The sequence below is a fragment of the Strongylocentrotus purpuratus genome, unplaced genomic scaffold (genome assembly GCF_000002235.5).
Source record: "Strongylocentrotus purpuratus isolate Spur 01 unplaced genomic scaffold, Spur_5.0 spur5_scaffold_14, whole genome shotgun sequence".
Taxonomy (NCBI): domain Eukaryota; kingdom Metazoa; phylum Echinodermata; class Echinoidea; order Camarodonta; family Strongylocentrotidae; genus Strongylocentrotus; species Strongylocentrotus purpuratus.
The window spans coordinates 14243657-14266656 of record NW_022145599.1 but is presented as its reverse complement, the minus strand read 5'-3'; the positions used below and the strand labels follow the sequence as shown (position 1 = coordinate 14266656).

At 36.7% G+C, this 23000-nt stretch overlaps 1 protein-coding gene across 1 annotated transcript in view; it reads right to left on the bottom strand.

Annotated features, from left to right (window-relative positions):
* Positions 1–23000, bottom strand: part of LOC580472 (ras-related protein Rab-40B) — a 54694-nt gene that overhangs the window by 19193 nt on the left and 12501 nt on the right. The window contains exons 2-3 of the mRNA XM_030984261.1: positions 3415–3475; positions 568–706 (exon numbers count right to left, since the gene is read on the bottom strand). Of these exons, the coding sequence (XP_030840121.1) occupies positions 568–706; positions 3415–3475 (200 nt within the window). The remainder of the gene's footprint in view (positions 1–567; positions 707–3414; positions 3476–23000) is intronic.

The window sequence follows — 23000 nt, the reverse complement described above, 5'->3', positions numbered from 1 at the left end:
AAAAGTATTCAACAATGGCATTAATTCAAACAGTCCATCCTTCATTCTTAATTTTCAAAAAAACAAATATCTATCAAATTTAGAAGGGGTGTGAATAATTAAGTTGTTAACTCTTGAACGTGGAGAGGTCTACATGTACCTGTAACTGTTTTTAAAGAAAACAAGTTTGGAGAAAGTTTTACCTTTTTCAGATGATAGTGCAGAAAACATCTTTTTTTTTACTGTTATTTGTATGTGATATCTTATTGTATGGCAACACACAAATTCAAAATATGACTGCAATTTTTTTTAATCATTCACAGATAAATTGCATTCAGTGTTTGATTGTTTGTTGTTTTCAATTGTGTCATCTTGTTGTCAACATACTTCTGAATGTCATAGCCAAAGTACATGTTCACAAACATGCAGTAGCCGACTATAATAACCAAGGCCTTAGAGGAATATTTGGGCTGAATAGGGTAAACATGCAGTAAAAACTTGGCATGATCTTTTCCTATTTCAACGTAGGAACTACTAATCTGTAATGCACAAAATGTAGATTTTTATTCAAAAATTTACTACACATACCTCATCGATTTCGTTGATCCACCTCGCTATGCCATCAAATGACCACCTGCTTGTGATGTCGTAGACCAGTAGGATGCCCTGAGCGCCACGCGAGTACGATCTCAGGATAGTGCAGAATCTGCCTTGGCCTGACGTATCCCTTTAGGAGAGAGAAGGAGGAGGTGTCATACATGGTAATAATACATGTAATAATTAAAAGATGATGATGAGGATGATGATGATGATGATGATGATGATGATGATGATGATGATGATGATGATGATGATGATGAGGATGATGATGATGATGATGATGATGAGGATGATGAGGATGATGATGATGATGATGATGATGATGATGATGATGAGGATGATGATGAGGATGATGATGATGATGATGATGATGATGATGATGATGATGATGATGATGATGAAGAAGAAGATGATAATAATAATGTTTACGCAGGGAAGCCTCGTCAGCATCAGTGTTGGACTCCCTGAGAGCCTTGCAATTATCATCACTCTAGCAATAGGCTGTTTTCGTATTAATGTAATCTAATTTAATGCACAAATCTTTGTTAAGTGTCATGTTACAAATTATTTCATTCACTTGTTACAAATAATAGTACTTTAATCGTCAGAATGACAATTGCATACAGTACATTACCTGTTGTTAGGTAGGAAAAGCCATAATGTTGATCCTACCTAGCAAAACAATTAATGTATGCAATTCACATTCTGACTATTGAAATACAATTATTGTAATAGGTGAATGAAATAATTTGTAACATGGCACTTAATAAAGATTTATGCATTAAATTTTATTACATTATGAAAATGGTCAATTGCCAGGTACCTATCGACACCTGGGTGGAGAGTAGCAAATGTGGATTAATGTCTTGCCAAAGAACGTTAGTGCCGGGGCCAGATTAAAACTATCAACACTTGGAATGTTGGTGAAGTGTATTAACCATTATACCGAGACACCTTCATGGTATAGCGGTTCATTCACTTGACTTACAAGCATCCCATCTTGGAACTAACATCCTCTGGCAAAACATCCATCTGCATTTGCCACTCTTGAATACCTGATATGCGTGAGTATTAATTAACAGGGATGATAATGTTGAAGCACCAAGAATGCCACAGCATGATGGATATGAGCGCTGTACAAAAGCCATTAGTAAAGAAGATTGAATTCAAAATTAAATCTGCGCTTCATTGAAAATTGGTGAACTGGAGTAGAAACTGGAGGGAGCTGTTCATGAGAGAAAATAACGAGCACATTCGTATTGTAATCATTTCCGCCGACAGGATACAGAATGTGAAGCAGAAGGAAGTCCCATCATCATTAACAGATCCATGTTTTCAATCACGACAGACTGCTTGTAGGTTGATCAATTTGTAAGATTAGTTTCACCATGGGGATTACAAAATGTTTTTAATTGTGACGCAAATATGCTGCTTGTAGTTTTTGTGGTTTTAATGTGTTAGATTATTTTCACTATGGGGCTATATACATCACTTCTGAAACAGTTGACAATATATTATTTGCAGATTTCAGGGAAGCATATCAACAGGAGGGGGGGGGGGGACCTTGGAAAATACATGTATTTCTTTGTAACTTGAACTGAAATTTTCTCCAAGATTTTTTATTTATTTATTTATTTTATTATTTATTCGGCAATTCACAAAAATATAACAATGTAAATATATAATTCAAGTCCGGTTTCCTTAAAATAACAACTCAATATCCCAGCATTTCTTCCAAGGAGGAGAACCCATCCATTGGCCCCCAAATCAATGCACGCTTGAGTCTCCAGCCCAAGCCAACAACCTGCCTACATCTTCACTGCTGAGAGTTAGAAGGACATGAATGTGTATACACTATACTCTCACACAGAGTTAATGCCCTTCTGGGTCTCAGCAGTCAATATTGTGGCTAGGTGGTGTGGGCGGGAGGCTTAGGACCTTCTGAGAGTGCATCAATTTGAAAGCGAGAAAGGCGTTATCTCACATGTACTCTAACACAGAGTAAACACCCTTCTGGCTCTCAACGGATGATATCTCCTCTGCTTGTTTAGCTCGGCCAGGCAATCCAATTACATGTCAATCCAATCTCAGTGGCTAATGGGTTAAACGCACTCCCATGCACCTCCCCCCATCACGGAGGACAACGACCCGGCAAGGGCCGGACACCGCTGTCCAGGTGAAGGCACACATCCATCCATTGACATTTCAACTTATTGACTTTTCAACCGCCAACTGCATAAGATGCACGGTTGAAATCGCAAGGCGGAAGAGGAATAGTTCGGTTGGAGATGAAAATTGTGGGTTTGTGGGTTTGAGCTCAAAAAAAAAAGAGGCTTGGGCAAGGTTGGACGCCGGGGATTATTGGATCAATGCGATTGGTGAATGTGTCGCTGCACAAAACAGTGCAACAAATTAACCCAGTTGGAAAACGGGAGCAAGATTATGCTAGATATTAATCTGAAATATAGATATATATATAAGGTGGAAAATCCTGATTGCAGATCTCAGATGGAATATCCAGGTTCGATTTTCTAAATCAGCTGTGAATATCTGTCACTTATTTTGAACATCTGAATAACCTGCTTTTGTCATTAATATACAAATATAGTTCAATTTCAACTCAAGGGACAAAAAACTCAAACAGTCGACATCTTTGCTTTATATTTTGGTTTTTCTCTGTAGGTAAGGCACTTTCTTCAGTTTTCCAAGAAAGCTTTTTCTTCTTCTTCTACACCTTCAGATTCTAGAGTAAGCCAACAGTATATGACTGTAGTTAACATCAAAATGTGAGGAGAGATGGAAGATACGTTTGTCAGCAACTAACAAATAACTTACCATAGTTGTAATTTGACTCTCTTTCCATCTAGTAATATTGTTGTTGTCTTGTGATCAATGCCTGGAGAAAAGATGAATAAAAGATAAACAAAAGCATAAGTCAGATCATTTCAAATCAATATGATCTCAATGACGTATCAACTGCACATGTCAGTTTTATGTTCTATATTGATGCTAATGTACATATCAATCTACATCCATCGCATAGAGGTTTTCCATGGAACGCATTGTCATAATGAAAGATAAACAAAAACAAAAGTCAGAATATAATTTCAAATCAATAAGATCTCAATGACGTATCAACTGCACATGTCAGTTTTATGTTCTATATTGATGCTAATGTACATATCAATCTACATCCATCGCATAGAGGTTTTCCATGGAACGCATTGTCATAATGAAAGATAAACAAAAACAAAAGTCAGAATATAATTTCAAATCAATAAGATCTCAATGACGTATCAACTGCACATGTCAGTTTTATGTTCTATATTGATGCTAATGTACATATCAATCTACATCCATCGCATAGAGGTTTTCCATGGAACGCATTGTCATAATGAAAGATAAACAAAAACAAAAGTCAGAATATAATTTCAAATCAATAAGATCTCAATGACGTATCAACTGCACATGTCAGTTTTATGTTCTATATTGATGCTAATGTACATATCAATCTACATCCATCGCATAGAGGTTTTCCATGGAACGCATTGTCATAATGAAAGATAAACAAAAACAAAAGTCAGAATATAATTTCAAATCAATAAGATCTCAATGACGTATCAACTGCACATGTCAGTTTTATGTTCTATATTGATGCTAATGTACATATCAATCTACATCCATCGCATAGAGGTTTTCCATGGAACGCATTGTCATAATGAAAGATAAACAAAAACAAAAGTCAGAATATAATTTCAAATCAATAAGATCTCAATGACGTATCAACTACACATGTCAATTTTATGTTCTATATTGATGCTAATGTACATATCAATCTACATCTATCGCATAGAGGTTTTCCATGGAACGCATTGTCATAATGAAAGATAAACAAAAACAAAAGTCAGAATATAATTTCAAATCAATAAGATCTCAATGACGTATCAACTACACATGTCAGTTTTATGTTTTATATTGATGCTACATCAATCTACATGTCCATCCATCCCATGCAGGTATTCCATGGAATGCATTGTCATAATCTTGCAAATCAATCGCTTAACAGAAATCCCAGGAAACCATTTCCATCTCTCTATCTTCCACATAATCTGATTTTTGCACCCATTAGCCTCTACAAATCTCACGCATCAGATCACACGCTCGATCTGTTGGGCCAATTTTCCATCAACGCACACTTCATCAGCCACGTCAAGCCTTACACAACATCCCCCAAGGGGACGGCATATTTTTCGGGATGAAATAATTTCCAGGTATTGCAATGCAAGGTGATAGTGTACATGTCAGGCATGATAGTGAAACAATTGAGGTTCTGTATTCTACTTGTCCAGATTTAGCACTTAGAATACACAGAAAGATTTGTATTTTTAGGATTATAAATTGCTGTATATTTGCAATTGTGACATGAGGGATGATGGATCGTTCCTTTTTTATTCTGAAAACAGCTACATGTAATATCAATAAACTATTAAAGAATGTGCACAAATACAATAGAATGAAAGCAGTAAACAAAATGAATTAGGCCGATAACTCATTAACCCTAGACAAAAACTTATATATTTTCGAATATTTGGCATTTAAGGCACTTCAGTCATTACACTAGAAAGCAGAAATTTTTGGGAATATTCAGTCGCAAATATCATTGGGCCTACATTTAAAAAAAAAATCTAATTTGAAATTTTATCACATACAAATTACATATTTGTCTCAACTGTAATGAATAATCTGTACCAAAAAATAAATAAAAAATGTCAAAATCTGTTAAAAGAATTTCAACATGAGCAGGCCCAAAACAAGGAAATTTCTTTCCATCTCTCTAAACATCAAAATAAAGGAATACTACTATCATATAATTTATTCAAGCCACATAGCTATGCATACTCATTGCCTACCATGTACATTGTACAGAAACAAACAAAATAATAGAATGTTCAAATGACCATTCTGAAAATGTCCAGACGGACAAAGGCTTAGCTGTAAATGACCATTGTATTAACACTTGTATACACACTTGTATACATTTTGAATCATTCTCCAAAATTGATTGAGAACTGCAATTCCAATACTTGTCATATTTGTTGAACACTGATGTAAATTATTATCACCTCAGTCTAAACACATTTATATTGCATGTTAGTTTATTCTGCTGAGATGTAGAGCAGCCATAAATAAATAACAAGTTTCATGAAGTTATCTACAAGATTCACGTAAATCATATCTCATCTCTTTCCTCCCATTAATTACTAATTGACCTGCTTATGGACATATCTGCATGCAACATTTTGTTTTTGATCTCCAACAAAAACAGTGGGAGAAGAAAAAGAAGAAGATTCTTTTCTGGCTCTCAGTATATTTGATAAAAAAATATGAATGAATTTTGATAATAGGCATTCAAAAATATCAATTTCATCTCATTTTACTACTCCTATCACTTGAGTGGAAACTAAACTAAACAGCAAACTCAAGATCAGCAGATAATCAGATCTGTATGATAACATTCTATTCAATGCAAAATGAGGATTCCCTTGCTCTGACACAAAAAATATGCGTACAATGTAGATAGAGTAACAGAGTGTAAGCATTTAAATTGACGTTTTTACAACGTCACTTCCGTTGTTCAATAAGCATGATTTAACATCTTAGGGCGCGTTCATGCTTGATTTTGACGGCCAGAATCAGGCATCTGTTACGCGTTTAGTTTAAAACACGGTTGCGTCTTAGCTCACTTTTGTAGAATCACCGAAAAACGGCGATCACGATCGCCGATCGTAAACTCACAAAAAGATGCGTTTACAATTTGTAAACGCGTTTAAATGGGGTCAACGCACTGACCTCTAGTGGGTCTACGTAGCATGCACAGTGAAGGTTTGCGAATCCAGCTGGAAGACCAATTAAGGCCACACACTGAGAATTGCCTGGGGGAGCCAGAGAAGTAAGCATGAACACTACATCGTGGAACTGCGATCACGATGAGCGTTTACGATGAGCGTTTCAGATCGCTCATTCTGCCTTCAAAATTTAAGCATGAACGCAGCCTTAGAGGCATGTATCTGAACCTGCCCTGCAACTAGAGATTAATCAGCACTGCCTGACCACACTAATCTGTTACTCTCACCAGGTTTTTCTCTAAATTATGCAGATTGACCATGCCAGGAGATGAAATATTCAAGATGCATGAAATTGACACCATCCATCCACTGGAAGTAGATGGAGATTGTAGAACACATGTTTGTCTCATTCAGAGATGTTCAGTGATTTAGGACAAGATGATTTATCACCGAGAATCTTTCTTCTAATCTCTGTTTTATTCATTTGTATTTATTTATTTATTTGTTTGTTATTTACTTATTGATTTACTCATTTCAATTATCTATTCATCCATTTGATTTTATTTCATGATTTATAAATCTATTTCTTTATTTTATTTATTTATGTATCTTCATATATTGTTTGCTTGTTTCCATGTATATATTTAGTTAGTTATTCATTCATTCATCTTTTTAAAACTAAAAATTCACTATTTCCTTTGTTTATCTTTGAAGAAAAGTGAGTTTAGGAATGAAGGGGTGCTGTCAATTATCCAAGATACCATGAAATAATAAACAACCTCTTTCGTATTTCCTGATGAAGTCATTCAAGGAAATCATACAAACATGAACTTCCTAGAGCTTTAAATTACAAAATATTTACAATTACGAATATCTTCCTAAAAATATATGGTGGTAATTATTTCTCATTGTCCTCTGTCATTGTTTTGTTCATATGATATCAATGACGCACTATTGCGATGTGTATTTACGGTAAGGCAAAAACCACAGACTGCGGTTTTCAGTCAAGACTTGTCATATAGTGGCCACTTATGTATCCTCACCAGGAAACTTGAAAAATGACACAACCTACAGTCTGTTCAGAGCCAGAAGGGCATCAGTAACTCTGTGTTAAAGTATATCACTTTAATAACGCCTCTCTGGCTCAAAACAGAGGCTATCGCCTAGACGGAAGGAGAGGACTAAGCAAGGGTAACTCTGGATTGAGAAAGGAAATTTGTCCTAAATCAGAATCAATTGTTGAGGGGATGTAGGGATGAGTTGTATTTATAAAGTCAAACAAAAATAAAGCTATTGGGGTTACTAGAAGACAGGGTGTATGCAAGAGAGATATGTACAAAGTAATGCGATTATGGTATTACAGCAAAGTCTTGACAGTTTCCCTGGAAAACAATGAATGAACCTGACTCACTACATGTACATGTATGTGTGACTGATACTTTCGAAAGTAAATCAAAGTATTGGGGCCACTATTCAGATGGAAGGAAAGGGTGTGAGAGAGAAGGGAAAGGGGGTTGGGGGGGGGGGGAAGGGAGTTGGGGGGGGGAAGGGGGTGGGGGGGGGGGGAGAGAGAGAGAGAGAGGTAGGGGAAGATACATTGTAAAAACAGTCCATGACAAAAGTTCATAAAACAAAAGCGAATATGCCCTCCCTTTCATCTACATGTATATTGACTATATAATGGCAGATTCATCAATTCTGGATCAAATCTGTTTATTTATCAAACTAGAATCTTCACAGCGACTGTTTTACAAATTATCTACTTGGAGGCAGATGGGTGTTAATTAATACAAGTTTATACAGAGATAACATCCTTCTGGCTTCCAACAGATCCTGACAAACTTAATCAATAAAAAAACAAAAGACATGACTGTATATCCCTAATTGAAATACAAATGATGCAAAAAATGCACAATGATGTAACATCCATCCACATGATGCCTAATGCTCTGGAAATAAATACAGACCAACATGACCAAAACAAATGACACAGCACTAAATAACACAACGTCACATACTGTAAAAGTAAAGCTGTAAACATTGAACAAAAGTGAAAGAAAATATTCAGACCAGCTGACAAATGCACCACAAAAGTAAAAGATGCTAAGAATAATTCATAACAACCATCGCTCATTACGAAGTCACTTTCCCTTTGGGGAATACTGCACTATCATTTACTCCCCCTTGAAGGAACAGAACATATGCAGGTTTCACAGCGCTTCCTCGACTAGAATTACACTCGCTCTCGTTTTCCCAGAGTCCCATTACAATTTCAGACTTTATGAGTGTCAAAGGAAGAGTCACGCAACATTTCCTTTTATATAAAGAGGCTGATCGATTCACATGTAAGAAAGAGGATATTTTAATTGCATTTAAAATTTCATGTTACTTGTTATTTCAACTGATCTAAAAATGCCAAGAGGAAAAAAAACAGCAGTTATTCACAAAAATGTGAGGACGTAATCGATACCGGCAGTAAAAATCTCACTCGTTGATGAGATATTCTTTTGCACAGGAACAAAACTAAGATTTTGGATGCGTATCAGAAAAAAAGAGGAGATTTTAATGACAATATTATCATTTTCAATTTCATCATACTACATGAACATAACAACTGCCTGAAGGCTTGGAATGTATGTACATGAATAGAAGGAATCAAAACTAATGGATAGAGGTGATGTCTCTTTGTAATGACATTCTACAATTCAAGTTGCTGTAAGAATCCCCAAAAGACCACCCAAAATATATATAGAATATATTAAATCATAAATACATAAATCAATCAATGCATAAACAAATAAATAAATAACTTTAAAATGAATAAATAAATAAACAAAATACAAAAGCATATAAATCAATGAATAAATAAATAAATTAATTTATAAAAATAATTACATGTAATTTTAACAAATTTTTAGAAACTAGAATACTGTACTTTAGTCTTCAAAATACATGTACATACATACATGTACATGTATAGTGTATGTCACAATGTGTACTAATCTTAACCTCATTATGGCAACTTCCTGCAAAGCTAAATTAAAGAGTTTGGCAACAATATCAATTTTGAATGTAAGAACAGATGAAAGAGTAGATTAAACTGCACAACTAATCAACATGAAAATAAATTAAAAATTGTATTCATATTGCAAATTATAAATAGCTTTAGTAGTAAACAAATTTGGTATACAATAACTAAATCTTCAAGGACTGAAAATAAATCATCCATACTAGTTCAAATCACACACATCAAGGCTGTAACCATTACAATTACAAAAATACTTGTCTAGAATAAATTCATTATTTATTGAGCTCTATGGTAACTAATTGGCATCATGTCTGTATAAAATGCATCAAAAAAACATATGGATACAATGCAATACACCCACACAAATAAATAATTGGGTTCTCTTTCGATCATAAAATCCAATTATGAGGAAACTACAGGTATGCAGTTAATATGTTAATTTTTGAAAATTCTGATTAATTGTTTTTGTATACAATTTATTGCATGAGCAGAGCGTGCTTTGTCGGTTTATCTGTTGTACTGTGCATTGTATGTGTAGGCCTAGAATATGAGAGGGAATGAGACACTGTATTTTAAAAGCCTAGATGAACATGTAGGCCTGGATTTCATAATTTAATAGCCTGTTATAGCATTAAAATTTACGTTCATAAATTTCATACGTTTCTTTGATAATTTATCTATTATCTACAGTATGTGTATTAAGAATCTATAGTCAATGAAAGAGAAAGAACTTAATCACAAATGAACATTATCTATTTCTGATATTTGATTTGTAAATGGACTCTCCAAGCTTGTTAGCTTCAATACATGTATCCTTTGCTACAAATTGTATTAATAATATTATTTAGATCCAAATCAACTTTATTTTTACAAAACAAAGCCCCCAAGTTACCACAAAGATCTTGTTGTGTCTTGATTAGAAATCATAAATATAAAAAAGCTAATTAAAATGTATACATTGCAGGCATTTATTCTTGTACATCTATAGTACAAATACCATCTGTTGAGCACCATGCAGAATGGCAAAAAGTTATTAACTCATGGACCCTGTACTTTAACCAAGAGTTAATTGCATTCTGGCTATTAACAGATGGTATGAACTATTGTATATGCAGGGAATAATTTTCCTGGTATCGCATCGCAATTTGCTATGCATTTTTTCATGACTGCTATACAAAATATCTTTTGTGTAGCAGTTTTCTTCCATAGAAATGTACATAATTTCATTTGAAATAGTTATCCATCAGCTGAAATTGCTAATCAAAAAATTTGAGGAAAATTATTCTCTGATATGTTTTTATGGTACACCATTCAAATTCACAAATGCACAAAAACTAGACATACAGGTACCGGTATGTATTTTGTGATATATATGGCCTACATACATGTACAGTATGTACATGGTAAGAATTGTGAAAAAAAGTGAATTTGGCATTACTGTGGGAATCAGTAGGAGTTGTAATAACAGTAGCCTAGCCAGGGATTTCTAGCTGTCCAAGACGATCAGCTTACCGTTGCCAGGAGATACCAAACAGACACCTGCCTGCCTGCCAGAATTTTAGAGAGTAAACCACAAACGCAACAACAACAAAATTAATGTGCAGCCCTTATCAAGGCCTTCATGGAAATGTACATACTGTACACATAATCTACATACTGTACACATAATCTACAACTGTAGGCCTTTGATTACGGTACATAATAACAATCTATAATATATAGCGGAATGGAAAAATTTCCATTTACCTGTACATGTTCATGTTCATGTTCGCATTATGCACGTTACAATTACATGTGCAGGTTATTTTCCGAAGAGTTGAGTTCTGAGATATGTTTGTGAAGGTTTGAGCTGGTTGCAGAACGACAAATTGTAGGTTATTCCAGTTTGGGAGCAGCAGTTGTGAATGCTCTGTCACCAAGAGTAGGAAGCATCTTGGTAGAGGGATGGTTCAGCATAGGCCTGTTTTCATCAGCTTGAGTTTGCCAAATAACCCGCTTTTTCAGACTTGGGATATTATCCCGAAGCTCGAAATTGCGAAATTTTAGTCCGACAGTATTTTGTTTTTTAATTAAAGACCAATACGTTCATCACAAACTAACTCGGACGAGCGCAAATTATTTGGGATATTTGGAAGACGCTAATTTTCGATCCACATAGTTAAAATAGCAGGTTATTTGGCAAACTTGAGCTGGTGAGGACAGACCTCTTGATGCCTTGATTGGAGCAAAGGGAGTACCGGTATGGTTGCCTGATAGTTATTAGTTCAGATGGGTAGCAACAATCACTTGAACTTGGAGCCTCAGATTTCAAACTTTCTCTCTGACTTCATCTCTCCTTCAAAATCAAATTTCCTCATGCTGACACTGATCCTCGATCCGTCTTCAAATTGCTTGATGGAGCATTCAAATTCTTCCAATTCATCTGCATCTATTTCTAGTATCAGAACACACACTCACAAATTACATAGGAACGGGAATCTTAGTTAGGGCTCTGTGATTTTTTTTCTTCTTTGCACATGTTTGTTTATAAACTTATTTAGCAGCAAGGAGAATAATTGTTGACAAGTCGGTCTCGTGATCTTGAATACTTTTACAACATCAGCAATTTCGCAAGGCTTGTTATTATGACTGGGCAATTCAAGTTGTTGAGCCCACGATGACGGCTGCATAAGTTGTTACACAGCTGTCTTAAGGCACTCTGGTGGCTTTCTTGACGGAAATAACATAAGTGTTATACTTTCCTCCCCATTATTTGAATTTAGTAACAAAACAATAAAAAAAAAAATTGGAAATGGTCCAATTGTCTGGAAAATTGCATATGATTGGAAGGTTGTGCACAGTATACTACTCATGTTTCTTGGCTTAGCTCCACTACATGCACATAATTTTGATGATTAAAGTACATGTAGGTCAAAGTTCACATCATGATAATCATAATTTTTTTTTTCCTGACTAGATTGCATCATGTGGAAAAACCAATTTTGATACATTTGGGGATATCTTTGCACATGAAGAAAGCATTTTTATTTTGAAGAATTTTTTTTATTTTTTATAAATCCATGACAAAGCAAGAATGTAGAGCTGCAAAATGAATAGTTGAAAAACCTGAGAGACTTCCAAGTTCTAGTCAATATGTTTTGATAATACAATTAGACCTACAAAACAAAATTCATGGAAGAATAAAATACAAAATATGCAGTTCTTGGAGGAGTAAGTACATGTATAAGGTAAAAAAGAAAAAGAAAGAAGAAGTACATTAATTTTTAGCTTGCAATATTAAAATACAAATACTTTTATTCTGCTTTAACCAATGAATAGAAAAGGAGTATTAAAGCCAACAGTATACAGTTGCCTTCTAAATCCCTGAATCCCAATTTTTGTTGGTACATCACTTTATTGCAATAAAGTAAAAGACAAAGAAAAGAACATAATAAGAAAAGCCTAGGACTTGACCTGATTAAACATACAATAATTTGTTATCTTTATTTATTTACATATTTTTGTTGGGGTTAACTTACCGGTAAAGGAAAGGAGGAGGAGGTTCCAAACCCATATTTGTTGAGTAAACTGTTTTAACCATCTTCCTTAATATTTCCTTGCATATTATGTCAAAGATCCTAACATCTCATTTCTCTCTTGACATCTCATTTCCCTGATCCATCATAGAAAGCTACAATGGCCTTGATATTAATAAAACAATCTTTGTGCCATCCATTAAAGCAGTGCATTAAATCCAAGCCAGAATGGACATGTAGACTAATTGACATTGATATTTTGATGTATGATATTTTTGTCTCCTGCGTACTAAAAAGTTGGTGTCAAGTCTCATATTGGATGGGTGAAGTGATCCGTATACAGGGCTAATGGAAGTGAGATTTTCTGATGTGATATACAACATGTACATGCAGAACCTTAAAGTAGACACATGAAGAATCAAAAGTGTTTTGAATTGATGCAAAACTCATATCATTGCGAAGGGGAAGCCTTACTGATCAAATACAACAACTCTCCTCTTCAAAATATGTTTCAGGCCCGCTGTAATCAACTTTCAAAAATGTTAGTTTTGAGATCCAGATTTTCTGCCTTCAGCGGTCCTTTGTAGAGCGTCAATATTTGTGACGTCACACACGGGACACGGCTGGCTAGCTGCAGACTAATACACGTGCGACTCCGGTATGCGGCCTGTACCGAGCTGTTTGTCCAGGGTGTGACGTCACTATTCAGAGCTCGCTACGCTCCAGCAGAGCTGCCAACCTCTGAAACCAAAATCAGTAATCTGAAAGCTAAAAATCAGTAATTTTGGATGGAAATCAGTAATTTCAAGCGCGGCGCTTTCAACATCAAGAAGACTGCATTTGCACGTACGTTGTAGAGCTGCACACAACACCACAACACAAACTACTAGTACCATGGTAATAGCATCACTCTGAATGACAGGACTTGAAGTAAAAACAAGAACATTCTGTTTATAACATCATTTTAAGTGCTATAAAAAAACAATGGTTATTAGAGGATTGATGTATCATTACCCTGTTTCACTTACGTGTGTATATTCACTTCAGGTTTTTACAATTGCAATTTTACTGTCAGGGAAGGCATTTTTGACAAGTTGTGAAAGGTGGTCTGCTGCTTAAAACGCGATGTTGTGCTCTATCAAAAATTGAGTAAACTTCACTTCGGCGTTCGTGACAGAATTGTCCTTTGCGGCGAAAAACTGGGCGATGTCATGACTGCGGGAATTGGAACTTGCCTCCGCCGCTGCAGTCCGGTGCTTCACCGACTTCACATGTACCTGGATATCGTTCGAACCGCCATGACCAATTCCAAAATCGGATGAGCAATGTGTACAACAGGCACTGTTTGTATTCCTTTTCGACGGAACAATGCATGACCATTTCACCTGAGAAGGTTTGCAGTTTTTTAGAACGCTTCTTCGATGAAGTTGAAGTCATTTTTCTCCGTCGGTTACTCGAAGTTTGACGCGACCACGGCCGACCTGCTGCACATGCGGTAGTGTAACACTCGGCCAATGCATATTTCGCCCAGATAAATATCGTGCCACTTGTTTCAGCACATCCACCATGCATGCGCTTTCGTATCGGTCAAAACTTTGTGTGTCAGCTCATTCAAAATTTATTCGTGTATCATATTTTGTTATCAACAATGAAAAGGGGTATATGAATAAAATGAAATGAATAAACATGATCCAACAAATAATGTGAAATAAAACACAATGACAATAATTGTTGAATATAAATTCAAGTTTAATCAAGGAAGTACATTCATTTTCCTTATGACAATTATCATCATCATCATCATCATCATCATCATCATCTTCATCATTAGCCGAGTCGTACTTTTATTATCATAACAATGAGAACCCATCACTAAGGGGAAAAAAATTGTAGACCTGCTATAAACTACACATGGACATGGTACCGTACGGGTTGGTTTGCAAGGTGGCTAAATGGACTTGGGACGAGTTTGCCGTCTCCCCGATATATATTGCATGCTGAAAGCTAGCACACGCAGCCCATATAGGCAGGGCGGTGTGCATATCTTTCGATGGTAGCTACATGTGTGTGCAGTGGTCGTGGCTGAGGCGCGGATGATATTTCCGTGCGCTCAAAAGTTAACCACCGGGCCGAGGCCCGGGAAGTATCGCGATCATTACCGCTAAAACACTCGCATATGCATAATGCATGTGTTAATACATAGGCATGTCCAGAAATCGGGGAATCCGTAATTTTTGAAGGGGTTTCCGTGCTTCCGTAATTGCCGTTGATTTCCGTACCAATTACGGAAAATCCGTACTAGTTGGCAGCTCTGCTCCAGTGTTTGGCTTACGTTCGGGGGCGCTTGGGGGTCTAAGACCCCGTTCTCACTCACTTCGTTGGAGCGCTCTGGAGCGCTCTAACTAAGACCCGCTCCTCAGGAGCGGTTCTTAGGTGAGTGAGAACGCTCAAAGTGATCCAGGAAGCGGACTTCTGGACCGCTCCAGAAGTCCACCTTCCGAGGTGGTCTTGAGGAGCGGGTCTTATTAAGAGCGCTCCAGAGCGCTCTAACGTGCAATGTGAACGGAAAGCGTACTTTGAACGGAAGTGACATTCCGCGCGATGAGCGATCGGGCAGGCACTACACATATACATGTATACGGGACGCGTCGCGAACGGGACATCAGGTGACATAGGGTTTGGATTCCGCGCGCAAAAAAATTGACCCCCCTACCTGAGCTGCCATAGCAACAAGACCACTTTGACTCGTGGAGCGATTTGAGCCATAAAAACTGCTCGGAGTGTGAACGCTCGCAAACCGTTCCTCAAGACCCGTTCCTCTGGAGCGGTCTGGAGCGGTCTAACTAAGACCACTTTCAAAGTGAGTGAGAACGGGGTCTAAGAAGGGTCTTGAAAAATTGCATTTTATGCCTTTCCATGATATCTATATGATTTCTCAGCAAATTATTCATGTTTTTCAAGAGAAAATCTTTCCATCCATATGTAATTTGTTTTAATTATCAGTTGTTAGTAAATTTTCTTTGTGTAGCTCCTTTAAAGGTAAAGACCAGTATTGGAAACGCCCCAATTTCAAAAAATTAAATGGAAGCTCTTATTACCAATCATGTGAAAGAATATGTTTTGACTAATACATGATGAGAACAATTTTGCCGGGAAACCGCCTACTACTTGATATACATGTACATGTATTTGGTAAATTAGTTTATCTACATGGTCTGTGAGAGATAAATGCACGTGTCCCATATACATCTTTCTGTGTACAGTGCCTGTAACTTTACGAAGACTGGGCCAAATTTCTTATCATTTTGAAGATTCCAGAACCTTGCAGTACACACCAATACTTATACGCTAGATGATCCAACCTTTTCTGATCGATTCCACATCGTTTCTTTCACAATGCAATCGCATGACCATAACTGGTTTTTACCTTTAAGTTAGAACGAGAAAGAATGAGAGAGAGACAGATAGAGACAGATAGAGAGAGAGAGAGGGGGAGAGAGATAGAGAGGGAGGTAGAGTAATACAGAGAAGGGAGATAGAGAGAGAGAGAGAGAGAGAGAGAGAGAGAGAGACAGAGACAGAGAGAGAGACAGACAGACAGAGACAGAGAGAGACAGAGAATACGAGTCCAAGCATCATTATATTTTCACTGAGCAGGATAAATATATTGCATGATACAGATTTTAGCAATACTACAAATTTAAGACTCCAAATACATCCACTCTTCACAAAGAAAGAACTATAAGCATCTCTGGAATACCATATTGTATATAATCAATGCCAGCAAAAGTAGAATCATTCATACCCAAACAAATACACCTGGTAATGATCATATTGTATTCATACTCAAAGTCAAGCACACAAACACTTTCCAGTCGAATAGCAAACACAGCCTCACCAAAAACAATCAATGCATCCTCACAAAACCAGTAATTAGTGGAATCATCCTCCCTTTGTGTGTACTCTGTAAATTAGAGACACAATGAAATGAGAGTGTGTATACACGCATTGAGAGAATCCAATCAATATTCATTTTTGCCTAAATCTGCTCTATCTGGCGACACAATGGGAACTCTCTAATTAAAGGCTAGTGACAGAATCCAGAGGCCTCTCTTCTTCTCTTGGCACTCCATCTCAATCAATCAATGTCCTCTCACAAAATAGGGAACACGAATATTGGGGGCACTGCGTCTATCTAACATTGATTAAAACAGTGGCATGCCTTCTTTCAATTACCTTTAGTACAGAATGAAGCTAGTAAATTATTACTGATACAGCAATCCTGAAGACAGTACATACATCAGGGATGCCAGTTAATATTGATCAGAGGGCCTGAAAATCACATAGAATGAGCTAATTTGTACACAAAAACTATGGTCTGAAAAAAAAACTTGCCAAGGCCTGAATTCAGGCTATTGCCTGAAAACTGGCACCCTGATACATACAGAATATAGTATTAATGACTGCTTTGAGAGAAATAGTTGTTTTATTACGCTCAAGGGAAGGTTAGAATTGTGCTATTCCCCGAGGCTTGCCGAGGGGAATAGCCCAATTCTAACCTTCCCGAGAGCGTATGAAAACAACTATTTCTCGAATATTAAAGCAGTCATTAATATTTTTATATGCCGAAAAAAAATAGACTAAAAAATGAAAAATTAAAAATATTTATCATTTTTGTCGAAGACGGGAATCGAACTCTTGCGTACAACAAGAGGTGTACCGAAAACCAACGCTTAGACCACTCGGCTATGGCCCGCCGTTAACATGCTTGGCAGTTTTCTCCAATATATACATTAAAATGGATTGAAACCGGCTTCGCGTGTGATGAATGCTTCGCAAAAGCTCCATATACGGACTCTTCTTTTACTTTTGCAATGCATATTGGCACGAACTTAGATCAAGATCTATCGGCAGATGTTGTTTTTAATACTAGCAGTCATTAATACTTTTATATGCCGAAAAAAAATAGACTAAAAAATGAAAAATTAAAAATATTTATCATTTTTGTCGAAGACGGGATTCGAACTCTTGCGTACAACAAGAGGTGTACCGAAAACCAACGCTTAGACCACTCGGCTATGGCCCGCCGTTAACATGCTTGGCAGTTTTCTCCAATATATACATTAAAATGGATTGAAACCGGCTTCGCGTGTGATGAATGCTTCGCAAAAGCTCCATATACGGACTCTTCTTTTACTTTTGCAATGCATATTGGCACGAACTTAGATCAAGATCTATCGGCAGATGTTGTTTTTTTGTTTTTGGAAGTTTATTTTCGTCTTCATGTCAACAATGCAAGATAAAATTGTCGGTAAGATCGATCGAGATTCAATTGTATTGAAATTACCGACCAATCCTTCGCACACATACGGCATCCTCCATCGCTCAAACCATTTTTTAACATGTAAACCTATGGGGTAACCATGGAGGCTGACCAACTTTTTTTAATAACCATGGTTATTAAAATATTGAAATGTTTTATGCATGGTTACCGAGAATTTAACAGGAACAGTTGAAGTTTATGAATGCAATTCGACCAATCAGATGGCTGGATTTCTTAAGTGAGGTATATAATAATTATTGATGGGTGGTGGAGAGCTTTATATGAATTGGCAAGTTATCAGAAAATCTAGTAAATCATTCTCTTTCCAATTCCATTTCATAAATTGAAATTGATTAAAAGTCAACCCTACATAGAATTCATCCTTTGATTTGTTGTTGTTTTTGTTGTTGTTGTCACTATACTCAATGTTTGAATTTATATGTAAACTGATGATGGTAATCAACTGTGATTTCTGACATTTTTAATTTCTAAATTTGAGATGACTCTCACTGAATCTATGGAGTCATCTGCCAGAAAACATGAATTTCATTTCAACAGGTACACTTCAAACGAGACTGGTACTGGTTCATAAAAAAAATAATGACACTCGTCATATCCTAAAAGTATACATCTTCCAGTTTCTCCACGTCATTGTCAGAGTCCTCTTCTCCTCCAAATCTGAATATCATATCTCATATCCCATATAAACATGATGTATCTCCTGAAGCCCTTGACTTATCTCTGCCAGTCATTCCAGGCATCTCAATTATCTGATTGGGGTGGTGGTGATATGTCATCATCCCTTCCGGAGGATATCTTGCGTTCATAGTCGGTAAAGCATCAACATTATAAACATCAAATCAGATGTAAGAAAGCATTGCCAGACTTGGGGGGGGGGGGGAGGAAAGGTGAGTGGGTGATGACTTTAATTTGTCAGGTTTTTGACAAACAGGACCTCGGCATAGAAACCTTGATACAAAATACTTTTGTTGTTCTGTATTAATATTTTTCAATAAATAAATTAATAAAACAAAATGGTATATCTGACAAGTTTTAAAAAAACAATGATTTTAATATTCTTCTTTTTTGTTACTGGAAATATAAAGGATTGAAAAATGTATTGATTTGCCGAATCAATTTTGTATTTACACTTTTGAGAGCAACACTGATTCAAGCAATTTTAAAATTTTCAGCTTGGCTTCTACACATGTATATGTAAATGTACATCCACTTAATTTTTCTTTTATAAGATTAAAACTAAGGGATAAGTCAACAAGGCAAGTAAGTGTAAGTTTTCGGACTTAGTGTATGACACATGTTTTTCTCAGATCAAACAAGCAGCCCACTCTAAACCTCAAAAAGAAGAGAAAAAAATAATGTTGGTTGCTCGCAACAGTGATTCTACCACATACGCTCTCATGGACATGAACATGTGTGTGCAGGGATGATCTTGTGGTACAACTACAAACACCCTCGGAAGGTCATTCACGTGGAGCATAAAAATTGGCAGTTTCATATTACATTGTCATGGTAACCCAAGTGTGGAGATGCAACCACTGAAAATACACAGTCAGGTCGTGTGAATTACAGAGGATCATAGAATTTGTAGAATACACGTACATAACATGGACATTGTAGTACGTATATTTACAAGTCCATCCATTGTTATTCTTGGGTTCACCAATGTTTCAAGCTAGTTTGATCAATATTGTTGTACATTGTTGTACATTCAAAACGTCTTTAGTGACATATACCCTTTTCACATCTACCAAATATTGCTTAACCCCGGGAAATAGGTGGGGCTAAGGGGGCTCTTAGCCCCACCAATTCCTTCCTTAGCCCCACCAATTACCCGGGGTAATTTTAGCCGGCTTTCTGTTCACATTACGTTTTGCCAAAGTGGGCTAACCCCACAAATAGTACGGGACTATCTGGCCCTGCAAAATAGCAGGGTTAGCCGGGCAATTGCGGGGTTAGCCGGGAAATTGTGGTGCTAAGCTGCGTAGTGTGAATCCGAACCGGGCTAAGGAGAAGCGGGGCTAAGCAACAGCCAATCACAGACAGCGTGGTCGTGTGGTCGTGAATTTGCATTTATCGCGCGCTATGCATGCAGTTCACGTTACGCATGCATGCAGTTCACGTTACGCATGCGCGGTAGCAAAAGCATTAATATTCATGAGCTATCGAATAGTCCGGGGCTAAGGCGAACGTAGTGTGAATCGCGTGAAATTTCTTAACCCCGGCTAAGCACATAGTCCGGGGTTAAGAAAATAGATGTGAACAGCAAAAAAAATAGTATGGGGTTAAGGATAGTATGGGGTTAAGGATAGTCCGGGGTTAAGAAAAATAGATGTGAAAAGGGTACAACTGTATCTAAAGACCATCTATCTACAAAGACTACACTTTCCACTTCCCAGTAAAAGTGATTTACATCCAAACAAGTTTTTAAATAACCCCCCTATAATATAAAGACATGTCCATTGTCTCTTTTGGGTTGCCTCTGTATACAGATTTGTATTTATATGCAGTGCTTGAAATGTAGAATTATCCAATGTCCCAAAGAAAAGGGGAGGGGGGAGGGGGAGTAGGAAGGGAGGGGGGGGGGGTGAAGGACAATTAAATGTTGTACAGCTTGCACATGTATGTCATCAAGACACATCATTAGTCTACTGGTGATGATTTATTGATCTTCCCCAGACACTTTCTTCTTCCTGAACTTGAAGTTGAGAATCAGACCGCAAACAACAATGATTGGATCAATTTCTGCGATTATAAGTCTCCTTCAAAAGGTTCTTCGGAATTGTTGGCGGCCGTTACTGCCACTGACACACAGCTGGTACATGTACAACCGTTCTCTTTCCATATTGAAAATAACAGAAACAGAAACTCAGATAGAAAATTGCATAATTAATAAAGATAATTGTTCTGTGATAGAAAGTGTACGTGTACAAGAGTTCAATCAATGTTAATGTGCGTAAAATTGTAGATGCATACTTTAAAAACTGAAACTTTTTTGGGGATTAACAAAATTGAAACTAAATTATTCAACCATAAAACTCCCGTAAGAAATTAATCACACATGCATAAGAGGGCAATTAAACAAAGAAACATACATGTACACATGGTTAAAGTTGACATGTAAAATGATGAATGGGGAGGAGATGGGTAAAGCAGGTAAAAATTATCAATTGCATCAAGGACATTCCAGGTTTCTTTTTGTAAAAGTATATCATTTCGGACCCAGGATCTGGTTTAAAATACAGACTTTAGTTTTCTGCTTACGATTAAAATTCAATTTAAAAGTTTTCTTTCCCCTCTTGAATAGAAGCTTTTCTTTGGCTCTTTAATAGCAGACAATATCCAGTGCATATACACAAACTTGCATATGTACATGCAGAAACAAAAAGATGCAATCAACTATATGCCAAAAATAGAAAAGACAGGAGACGAAGAGAAGATGGATTGAAGAGAAACGAAGCAACAACTGTAAGTGAAATGTAATCTGACAGAATTTATGTCATGCCAGGTATTCCAATCATATCAGGCTAAATTGGATGAAGAAGGGCTCCCATTACAGGGCAGTGTTCAGTTCCTTGAACCAGCTCAGCTCAGCTCAGGGGCCAATCCATCTTCAGGCTACACTAATGGGTCAATCAAACGTCACTCCATATTTCATGAATGCCAAATGCTCTGTTTGAAGTTTGATGACATGTACAATTGTACATGAACATTGGTTGAAGACTTGAACATTTCACTAGTTATTCACTGGGAAATTGTACTTCATGATTATCATTTTGTCCCCAACAAGTTTAATAGATTTTTCTTTCATTGTCCCCAACATAATATAAAACCAAACTTGTGACATAGACTTTTGCAAACAATTAATGACTGCTACTTTCATGGTACTGCAAAACCTCATGAAATGCAAACAATCAAGTTGCCATTGATTTATTTGGTGGCGTGAAATTCACAAAACAAACAATTTTCACCATTTCACCTCCCCCTCCTCCTCTTTTTCCTTCTCCTTCTTCTCTTTCTTCATCTTCTTCTCCATCTACATCTCTATTTCCTTCCCCGTCTTCTTTTTCTTCTCCTCCTCCTTCTCCATCATGTTCTTTTGTTTCCTTCATTCGCAATACAACTAAAAGCTGACCACCCAAGGAGGAACCTTCACTCTTCATTTGTTCTGTTTTGAAATCATTAGGAACCTTGCTCCAATACCCTGACGGGTCATTAATGAGTAATTAACTCCACTTGTCCCCGTTAAAATGTCTGGGTACTAGGCACATGTAGAGGATTGGAAGTAATTAGACATTCCATGGCGTACATGGAATTGTCAGAGGTAAAGGCTAAAAGCTGGGGTTGGAAGGACGGGGACTGTGTCAGAATACTGATTTGATGAGTGGGGGTTATAAAATGAATGACTCAACAGTCGTTAGTTGGTAAAGCAGTTAAAGAGATTTTAAATTCAATTTGTAAAAAGAAGTATAGTCAACTTACAAGTACAGGTTGAAAATGGGAGGAGAGAACATGCTCTAGATGGGCAAGATATTTCAATAGCAAATTACTGACTGCACAAATGAATTAATGACTTCTCACATACAGTATCTCACAAATCCAGTGTAAACTACATGTACTGTACATGTACAATACAAATTAGATTTAATTCAAATTACAACAATTTTATTCATACTCCTTCAAAAAGGGAA